The sequence below is a fragment of the Cryptomeria japonica genome, chromosome 1, assembly GCF_030272615.1.
Source record: "Cryptomeria japonica chromosome 1, Sugi_1.0, whole genome shotgun sequence".
Taxonomy (NCBI): Eukaryota; Viridiplantae; Streptophyta; class Pinopsida; order Cupressales; family Cupressaceae; genus Cryptomeria; species Cryptomeria japonica.
The window spans coordinates 271,660,381-271,671,200 of record NC_081405.1 but is presented as its reverse complement, the minus strand read 5'-3'; the positions used below and the strand labels follow the sequence as shown (position 1 = coordinate 271,671,200).

The following is a 10,820-nucleotide window of genomic DNA, read 5'->3' as shown; positions in this document are numbered from 1 at the left end:
CATTACAAATAACAAGGTTTGATGAACTCATCAATTGTAGGAAAAAAGGATTTATCAGCTCATTCTGCAACACGAGCAAAAGTGTTGATAACTATATTTGCTGGGCAAAACTTGCAGGAAACAAAATGATCATTACCAAATGTATTGCTTCAATCTTGAGCTCCCTCACATGTAAGCAAACTGGGATAGCAGTGATAACAGAGTCGAAATACGTGAGCTGCATTGCAAATGCCACTCAGCCACCAAGGTGATAGCAGAGTCAAGACACGTGAGCTACATTGCAAATGCCACTTGGCCACCAAGGTTTATTACGTGTAGCCTCCTGCAGGTATGCTAAACCCCAGAAATGAAAGCCCAACATGCCTGTTTGTTTTGTCAGCCCTTGGCTAGTCGTGCGTTCTCTCGCATGGTGAAATGTGAATCCTCTACATCTTCCAATCATAAACTTACAAAATTAATTTTTAACAGTCAATAATTAAAATTTGATCGGTTTCTCTTATGAAAGATTAGAGTATAAAATACCACAAGGAAATGAAAGGATTCTATTGGCTGTTAAAAACTGGTTTAATCGCTGTTTACTGTAGCACCCTCCGGTATAGTTCCATGCGTAGCAGGAACTAATAATCCAATATTTGTTTAGAATTTTAAAATCAGATTTAAAAAACTTTGAAATAAGAATTAATTTAGAAGTTAATTTAGTAATTCTTCATAAAAATGACTTTGTAATAACATTCCTAACTCTGTAAATGTATACCATTGTATTGTTGTATTTGCAATTACTTATCCCTTTTACCATAACTTGATAGAACAGAACACCAATGGTTCTAATAAAATAATTATCTGAGCAAGAATTATAAGATATCCATCATTAGCTCATGTGAAATCTATGCAACACTGAAGCTAAAATTGACACAACGAACGCAGTGATGTCATTTTTTGTCATCAGGTTGTACACCCACGCTATGCATTAATCCAAATTCAGCATTTTGTTACAAGAGAAAGCATCCAGCGATGTACTACAAAGCATGAAGCTCGGAGCATATTAAAACAGTTTGTCACAGCACTAAGACATCAGTCTTATGAAATACACCGTTACTAATTATCATATAGGTGATGTACCATCCTTAAAACCCCTTCAGGTTCTCTTAACATTGTCTCCGTGGATTGTAACAAACCCCTCGCTCACAAGGTTTCCAATTGCATTCCGAATCTGAAATAGAACAGCAAAAAACTCATTAAGCATACAATTCCCCTATGAAAATGAAGTTGGATATAGCTCGAAAGTTACCCACAAAAAAGAATTACTTACATCATTGAGGTTGACTTCCTTGGATCCCTGTTTGTGCATTTCCTCCATTAACTGTGATTTCATCCGTTTATGTTTGGTTAGGTACCATACCAACAATTTTATCAACACTACTTAGGGTAGTATAAAGAATGTTTACCTCTGTTATACGGGTTGATGGTCCCCCTGCCTGCATCTTTTCCATTATAAGAATCCTAACTGATGAAACAAGATTGGCTCGTCTTATTCTTTCACTGGCTGAGACTCCCGTATTGATGAGATCCATGTCAATGGTCCCTGTAACCATGACACTCAAATGCATTCAATGACTTTAAATCAATATTGTCCTTGGACTCCGACTAACCACTTTTGTGATTGCAATGTGTTCGATGAACAACTACATTAATTTATCAATTGATTAGCTAAAAGGGCTCTATAATGAATGATTGGTAGGGCATAAAACTTGCTGAAGGTTTTACAAAAGGGATAGCAAGCAAGTGGGCTTAATCTTGGAGAAACTCGACAGTTAACCACACTTGAGTAGAAGTAATACTGGGATAGATGACATCTGGAGAAGGTGCAATGTTTCACCTCTGTGAGCATCACCTAGATGTAATGAGTGCTAAGTGAACCGTTTTCATGACAGATGGTTCCTGTAAACCACTACTCGTGAAAAATGGGCTAATGAATTTGACTTAAAAACTACACAATTGAATCCTGATAGCAATATCAACTACATGAACTAGCAATCCCCATTGCAAAAAAAGCCGAATGCTTACCAGTTGAATGATCAGTAGCGGATTGTTGAAGTGCAACTTCAAGTAGCCGGAATGCTTCTGCCACATCACATCTTTCGACCTGTAGAACTGGAATGTTAGATATCTCTTCTTTGCTTTCTATCTGCTTTAAAACATTCAAGAATATAACCCACTCATGGGCTCTATATATCTTAGGACTTTCTTACCCACTCAGAGAATCGGATGCGAGCTAGTGCTTCACTAATTCTTATCAAGCTTTCAATTTGACGGGGTGTTGCTGTGATAACCTACCAACAAATCATTCAGGTGAACATGGATTAACAGAACATGGAAATTGCCCTGCATTTAAATGCATTCTTCAATGGGGTCCCGCTACTTTTTTCACATCCGTGTAAGCATACTTTAAAAAGATTGAATATATATTGATCTAACCTTTTTGCTACTGCCAGGGAAGTTGCCCTTCCTACGCATTTCAACATAGCCACGGATCAGATCCTCTGCAGCCTCATCAGATATTTTAGGATGTATATGTTGTCTTGCATAAGTGATATACGAAGTGAGGGTCGGGAGGTCCAATGCATCCAGCGTTTGGTCCTAAAATAGCAATGTAGTTCACATCAAATATACCAGGTCACTGGACCCCATTAATTACTGGCACTGCATATTATCAACCAAGTTAGAACTTTTACCTCAGGCTCATCATAATGCAACGCAACAAGATGCCTTGCAAGGCGCCTGTCTGTTTGTTCATCAGCCTTATCAAGCACTAGGTAGATCAGATCAAACCTGCAGAAATGTTTTGTGAGTTTTTCAAACTTGAATGACAGCAAGAAAATTCTCCAGCAAGAAAATACTCCACCTGGAAAGCAATGTTGGAGGAAGTTGGATATTGTCAATAACTGAAAGTCTAGGGTTGTAGCGTGAACCGCTAGGATTGGCACAAGCTAAAACAGACGTCCTTGCATTAAGAGATGCTATGATCCCAGCCTTTGCAATTGATACTGTTTGCTGTTCCATAACCTGTTTCAAATGAAAGACCAGACATTGATATACAAGTCAAGCAACAGCATAGATTATGCAATGAAGGCAATACAATAAAACCACTAGAAGCACATAATTTGAATAATTCAAAGGATAATCGCACCTCGTGTAACATGCTACGAGCATTATCTGACATCTTGTCAAACTCGTCTATGCAGCAAATACCCCTATCACTCAATACCAATGCTCCACTTTCCAGAACCTGTTGTGTTCAAAGAAAAAAGCAGTTTAAATGGGACAAATGGTGGGCAACAGTGGTGGAGCAGACTATCCAAAGATCTCGATGATCAACAAGTTGAGTGGATGACTTACTGTTTCACCAGTTTCAGGGTCCTTTGATACATAAGCAGTCAAACCAACTGCAGAACTTCCACGACCACTTGTATAAATGCCTCGAGGGGCCAACTTATGCACATACTGAAGTAGTTGAGACTTACTCGTACCCGGATCCCCAACAAGCAGGATGTTAATATCACCACGAAATGTGGCACCTGAAGCTAGCTTTACTGCAGTTCCCCCGAAAAGCTGTTTAAGAAACAGAAAGTTCAACAGACGATTCAAAGAACATGCAACAAGTTACTAATTAATTGAACAAAAATGCAAGCAAGAATACCTGACACAAGAGCCCTTTTTTTACATCTTCTAGCTCCCAAATGCTCGGTGCTAATGACCTGGTTAGCCTCTCATAGATATCAGGCAGTCGTGATAGTTCTTTCAACTTCTCAATCTGGAAATTAGTAGCCAAAAGTCAATTTCAGAATTTCAAAATTCATGTAACATACAAAAGGTAGAAGTACGAGTGGATACCTTAGCTTCATAATCAGCTGGTGACATATCACCCTCTTGAAAAGAAGCAAAACTGTCACTATTGGCATCACGTTCCATTGGATCTTCAGCTCGCAATCTTGTCTTGTCTGCCTTCTTTAAATGAAGACAATCAATGTAGGTCTGCAACAGTATATGATTTTCAAATTAGAAACAGAAATCATAGAATACAGCATTAAGGTCCACATTTCCAACTTAAATGACTAAGATAGGCTTAAGGGCTTTACTTTAAAAAGAGATTTCACAACCCTTTGGTTTGGTCCCACTCTAACTGTCATAGCTCTGAAAATCCCAGTAACCTACACAATAAAATGTCAAGATCAAAATGCTAACATTTTGCAATGAAAACAAGTGTAGCAATCACATATCATGCAATCTCAGACACACCTCAACTCGATCACCAGGTTTGGCTGCATCAACTAGTTTGTCGTGCATCAGCAAGCTAACAGTGTGTGGGGTTTCCCCCTCTGGAATGGCATCAGGTGTTTCTTGCAGCCTTACAATCTGCTTATCGGCAAACCTGACCACATGATAAAGGGAAATAGTTGTCTTCAAAGATTTTTAAATGCAGTTTCTTAATCGGGCATAAACTATAATCAACCAGTTGCTACCTGCATCTGTTATGCATCAATGTCAAAGAATTCATAGCAGCACATTCTGGCCTTGCACAACGTGTAGGTTCATCAATGCGACCTGGGCATTCAAAGCATAAAATAGGATGAGAATATAAATCCGGCAAAAACTAATATCCAAGGAATTTTGGAAAACCAACCCTTTCCAGATACCATAGCTTGTTTTCTAAACAGCAAGTAACAATGTAAGTAATAAAACAGAATATGAGATTTTCAAAAGAAACATTAAATAGGTTTGAGAAAATCGGAAAAAGATTCTCCTGGAATATGATCGTAAAAGTTGGTGTCAAAGTCTTCAACATAGTTTTGCTCAAAAAAATAAAATTGTTCTCTTATAGATAATTCTCATCAAGCAAACATCTCAATGCAAGCAGAACCTCACAGAGAACTCTATTTAGGTTCAATTAGGGTTATGAGAGCGGGTCAAACAGTGGCCCATCGTCTAAAAGAACGAGCACTTTCAAACGTTAGGCCGGAGAAAGGCCTTGCCAATTCGGAGTTCTTTTCCTACTACAAATAGTAGTAAGATCATATTTTCCAATTTCTGGAATTTAAAAGCTTCTGAGATCAGTTTCATAAGCATGAATCTGTTTAAAGGCATTGTAGATTCACTCTGCCACAGTTTATGCAAAAGAACATGAGAATCAGACCAGAACTACAATTAAGACACAACTGAATGTGATATTAGCAGTTCAATTGCAATCCAATGAATTACCTCTATCAACAGGCACTGGTGCAGGAGCATATCCACAAACAAGGCACCTGAAAAATGCTTCTTTGATTTCTGGTATTATTGAGCTGCATCGAATAATCATTCCTTTCACTGATACCATCTTCTCAATATCTAGATTTCGAAAGCAACAAATCCCCCCAATTAGATTTGTCGAACAACAGAAGCTATGTTTTAAACAGCATTGAAGACATAATACAATAAAGGCCACTGCCTACCTGATGGATTCAGTTCTCTCATGTTTACTGTATCTCTAAGGTTGAATATTCTTGCCTGAATGCAATGCCAGTTAGATGTCAGTCTGAGGCATGTTTATATCCATATATAAACAATCTGAAACAAAAAAATCACGAGATGAAAACATACAAACCGATGACGCATTTAAAAAAAAGAAACAAATACAATCCAATCACCTGTATGTGCTTCTCCCACAGAGGCTTGAGGTGAACAGCAACATCCATCAATACAATGTCAAAAATGGCAAGAACTTCAAGAGGATATCTGACCATCTTCCCATAAAGATCTTCATCATATTCAAAGATGTTCATTGCGTCAATATTCAACGAATCACCTTCGACTTCCATTGTCTGAATGAGAAATCAACTAAATGCAGTGAATACAAAAACAAAAGCAATAATTCAAGACAAAAAGCTTGCACCTTCCGAGACTAAATAGTAAGTATAAGAAGCCACCAGGGCAAAATTCGAACCTGTTCTAATAGCCGCATGTATTTCCCCTCAAGATCCGAAGGATCATCCCTGAAATTCCTCAGAAAGCGCTGAACTGCTTGATTGACATCTTGAACACTTATATTTGTGCCCCAAACAAGCATAGGGGGGTTGCCATCAAGGTCACCCTCGGAAGACTGAGGCATCTGATTATTGCAGCCAAAAGAGGTAATTACAGTGTGATTCAACATAACATATGATACAAATTCAAAAGAAACGATTGAGTCCACAGGTAATCTTCTGTCCAGATAAACAAGTTCATTAGTAAGCAAGAGAAAAAGAAACTACAATGCAACAACACCATGGTACGGATATTATAGCAGAGGAACCTACCTCTGTCGCATCCCCACCACTGCTGGGAGTAACAGGTTGCCTTTGACGCCTCCCTGTTGAGGAACTGCTGATATCATTGCGATAATTGACATATGAAGGTCTGAAACAAGTTAAGGTCTCTCCAAACAGGTGCAAAACCAACCTCTAACGTCACTGTCATGTCCCTTTTTTCTAAAAAATGCTTCTTTCTAAAAATAGCAGTTTCTATTTTTAGTAAGGCCAATTGTCCAAAAAATAGGAAAACAGGCAACAAATATTTAGTAATTTTGAAATAAAATCAAATGCCAAAAAGGGTGAGGATTTTAGTGGGGTTCAAATTAGCAAATTTGTGTCTTCTTAGAATCTACTAAAAAAATGGAATTAATTGGCAATCCATATTTGGGTGGAAGAAGTGGAGGTGCAAATTTAGAAAAGAGGTTTCAAATCTTTAATGAAAATATTCCCTCTTCCTTGGCATGGGTTTTGGCGCCCAAGGCGTTTTTTGAATGTGGGTTTCATTTATCAAGTTTTTGGCTTGCTTTTCCATTCATTGTATCTGATCATTTTCAACAGGCGAAAGCTATTTTCCTTCAGAGACTGGTAAACCCAAAGAAGGTAAAATCTCCAAGGCTGATTAACCAGGGAGATAGAGGCTTGCAGGCAGTGTGTTTACAGGTCTCTAGTGGCAATCACATTCAGGGCTTGCAGTTGTGCTTCAAAGAGATTTTTATGTGTGTGTTTGGCAGGGGTTGTAATCGTTGGTGTGTAGTGGTTTCTTAGTTCATTTTCAGATTTGCATTTCTAGTAATAACAACATATTGTTGTTTTTGGCCATCATTAGACATTTATTTCATGCATCTTTCTATTGTGGGGAAGTGCGAGGAGTTTGGAGAGTATTTTGGATTTTATAGTGGATCTGTGAAGCTTTGAGCTCCATTTCTGGAGTCTACTCTATAATGCTTCATGGCAGATTTGTAGATTGTTATAAACATATTTTGTATACTGTTATAATGCCGAAATTTCTATAGAATCTTCTTGTGTTTTTATGAGGGTTTTAAGTTTTTATAAGCTCATTGTTGCACTTTTCAGCATACCCAATTTCATCATTTGGTTGCAAATTGTAAATCTGAGTTGGGTTATTGGAATTTTGTAAATCTGATATAAAATTGCAGAAGGGTTATTACAGTTACATAAATATGTACAAACTAAATTCTGTTTATGTTTGAGATATACCACCAATATCTTAGTTGAGCTTAGATGTGACACTAGCCTGAAAACTGCTGCACGGAAAGCCCATCTAAAAACTCTAAGCCTTGGCCAAACTCATAGACATAATCTTTAGGGTGATTTCATGAAAAGATCTAGAAAAGAAAACTGCAACAAAGTTACGAACTAATATCCAAAAACAATGCCCGGTTCATCCTTTTCATCTATGAATTCAGAAAATGTAGATAGTTAAGCAAAACGAAATTCTCAAGTCAGATTATTTTCTGTGACAATATCTGATCAGCAGACGTATTCCTTGCTCAATTCATATTTTATATCTACAGGGTCAGTAGATATAGATGTTAAAGCAGAACTAATATTTTCAAGTCTGAATTTTTGCCATGGAAATATATACGGGCAAACTCTGATTGGAAATATATACTGCTCATGGGAGATGTATGTAGACAATATGGGGCAAACTCTGATTGTATACCTTGAACGAAACTATTGGTGGCAGGCCATCTTAAGAAGGGGCTATTCGTTGGACAGATCTCCTATATACTTCTGTAGGTACTTTCGCCTACAACTGCTCCCTAAGAGGAGCCCTCTTTTACCTAAGAGATCATTAACATATATAATATAATCATTTTTTCTCAATACAAGCTTTTTCGACATTCCTGATATACAGAGGAAATCCCGTGCAAACCGTGAGAAAACGACTCGAAGCCTAATTGAACGAATTACTCGTGTGGCTTTAGAGAGAAATGCTCAAATGACAGTGGAATCCAAAACCCCCGTTTACTCTTTGGACCAAGGAAGGCGTAATGATGTACACAAGTAGCCAAGGAGAGCTAATGGCACCGAAAAAGAGTGCATATGAAAATGCATACAAATGGGAAGACCTAGTACGCCTCCAATTGTGTGATCTAAATCCCAAGGATGCATCTCGAAGAAAAAAAGGATAATTAGGAGCATTAACAATTTGTAAAGCTTGTAAATTTTCTGGAGATAATTTTTACATCAAAATTTTGGATCACAGCCTGGAGATTAAATTACTACACAGTTTTTTTCAAAGACATCACAAATTCTTTACCCAGAAAGCCATTTCCACATGGTATGCAAATTGGACACCGAATAGACGGGTTCAAAACCACCAAAAACTAGGAGTACAAAATGTGATACATTTACGAGGCAAATGGAAAACAACCCCTCTTGTGGACTTCCATAATAAAACCTCAACTCCAAATCGGTACCCCTCTACGCTTCACTGACCTGTACTTGTACAGAGATTGTCACTACTGAGTTCGAACCTGAGACGTAACATTATTAAGCCAACGAGTCTAGAAAACCGATTAACTAAGGCACGCTTACTATGACGTCTGAGCTTCACCTCGACTGTGGGTTAAACCCTTCAGGATGGAATACGGATGATCATAGAGCCTACTGATACAAGATTAGGGATAATCCCGGCCTTACAAACAGTAAAAGTCAAATAGTTCCACATCTGCAGACTGCCCTACCAACCCAGAAGACTGCCCTAAAGGGTCATTATACAGCTGGGAAAACCTAAAAAACAAATAAACCATCTGTAATCCAGCACACATATTCACCCCAACGACGAATCAGGTAGTGTCATTCAAACATATCAAGACTTTACAACAGATCTTTTCCAGAAAAAAATTCCTATGACCAAACATCTCTCCTACAGAATCAGGCACTGTCTCCAGTACCCAATTTTTTTTCAATAAACCAATCAAAAGAATAAAATCAATGGGGAATTAGTAATAAAAGATACGTTCCTTTGGCAGTAGCAGGGGTCCCAAAGTCGAGAGGAGTTGTATAACCCGAAGACACGCTCCCTGACCTCCTTCTGCTGCTGCGTCTACGCACAGGACTGGACTCCCGAGACGAATGACCTGCAAACATTACCATCACAACTCATTCACATCTCATCCATTAAAATTCAGACTTCTTACTCACAAGCCTTCTTTCTAAATCTAAAGGCTGTGAAAGAACTATGATCTATTACACTGTTTTCCCAAACATAAAATTGCATTCGTCTGAACTTGGAAATCTTACCTTCTCTCGGCGCAATTGGTGAAGAAGTGCTGTCCATTGCAAGTGAAAAGGCTTAGACAGTTGCAGTTGAGATGAATGTTTTAATGTTATCCCAAACTAGCGCTTCGTAGATTTGTTAGAGGTAAGGGTTTGCTTGCTCTCACTGCTCTTAGCATGGACAGAAAGCCCAAGCATTTTCCCGCCAATCTTTTGGCGGGAAAACGCCTGCCCAGTCCACCGTGGCATCTTTCCTGATTTGAGTAACTGATAAATTTGACGGCCATCTATGGCCGTCAAACACTTCTTAGAGGAATATCGAGAAAAATAAAAAAAATGTTTTCTTTTAAAATTTATTTACGTATATGAAATTTAATTGTTTGTTTTTGTTTTATCATTGGAGGAAGAAAATACAATTTTAAATGATTTCATGGAAACAATTTGAATATTAATGCTATGAGATTTCCACGATCCATGTTGTATTCTTTTAAATTTTTTTGGATTCGATTGTGTGTATTTTTTTCCCATCCAGAATACACACGATTGAGAAAAATTCAAAAGAATTTGAATATTGTTATGTTGTTAAAAAAAATTGTATTAAGTTATGATTTTAATTTATAATTTTTAGTTTGTAAGTTGATATTATTATATATATGCATAAATTCAAGTGTAATTTTGTACATCTTTTTAGTAATGTGATATATTTTTTTAGCTTCATTTAATGTGCACAATGTAGTATTCATGGATCTACACATAGCAATGTTCTTGGGTAGCACTACTCTTACATATCTTGTGGCCTTGTACATTGTTGCACATACCAAACTATGTGTATGTACCACCTAGAGCATTCACAACCATGTTTTATGCTACCCTGTGTGCACTATCTAGTTGCCTCTATAACACAAAACATGATTACATAAGTGGCACCATACACATCTAACGCATGGTTCAAACAGGCACAATAGCTAATGGATTTCAACAAATATAATTCAAATTATGAAAGTTCAAATTAACATCAAAGAGAAATGGCCAATGAACACTCTCCTAAATTTTTAGCCAACATTCAATGAATGATTAGTGTTGCTTTGGAGATGCAACACCAAGAACTTTTTAAACAATTCTAGGACTTGATGAGCCACCTTAGACCAAAGTTGCAAAATCCTATATTTCTCATGCAAAGTCTATTAGGATTAAGGTGTCATCTACCTTGTAAATATTATGTCATATTGCATGGTTCCAACCTTGGAA

General features: G+C 37.6%; 1 protein-coding gene across 1 annotated transcript; it reads right to left on the bottom strand.

The window, feature by feature from the left end:
* Positions 1-735: 735 nt before the first annotated feature.
* Positions 736-9,753, bottom strand: LOC131073802 (DNA replication licensing factor MCM4). Its single transcript, XM_058010314.2, has 22 exons — positions 9,597-9,753; positions 9,313-9,433; positions 6,333-6,432; positions 5,981-6,145; positions 5,685-5,858; positions 5,490-5,544; positions 5,257-5,385; positions 4,521-4,602; positions 4,297-4,429; positions 4,137-4,208; positions 3,892-4,032; positions 3,698-3,811; positions 3,397-3,609; positions 3,188-3,286; positions 2,903-3,063; positions 2,733-2,829; positions 2,476-2,637; positions 2,250-2,330; positions 2,065-2,143; positions 1,446-1,582; positions 1,310-1,360; positions 736-1,210 (listed from the first exon to the last, which is right to left on the bottom strand). Exons 1-22 carry the CDS (start codon positions 9,631-9,633, stop codon positions 1,136-1,138), a joined length of 2,478 nt encoding a protein of 825 aa, XP_057866297.2. The 5' UTR covers positions 9,634-9,753; the 3' UTR covers positions 736-1,135.
* Between the last annotated feature and the right edge of the window lie 1,067 nt (positions 9,754-10,820).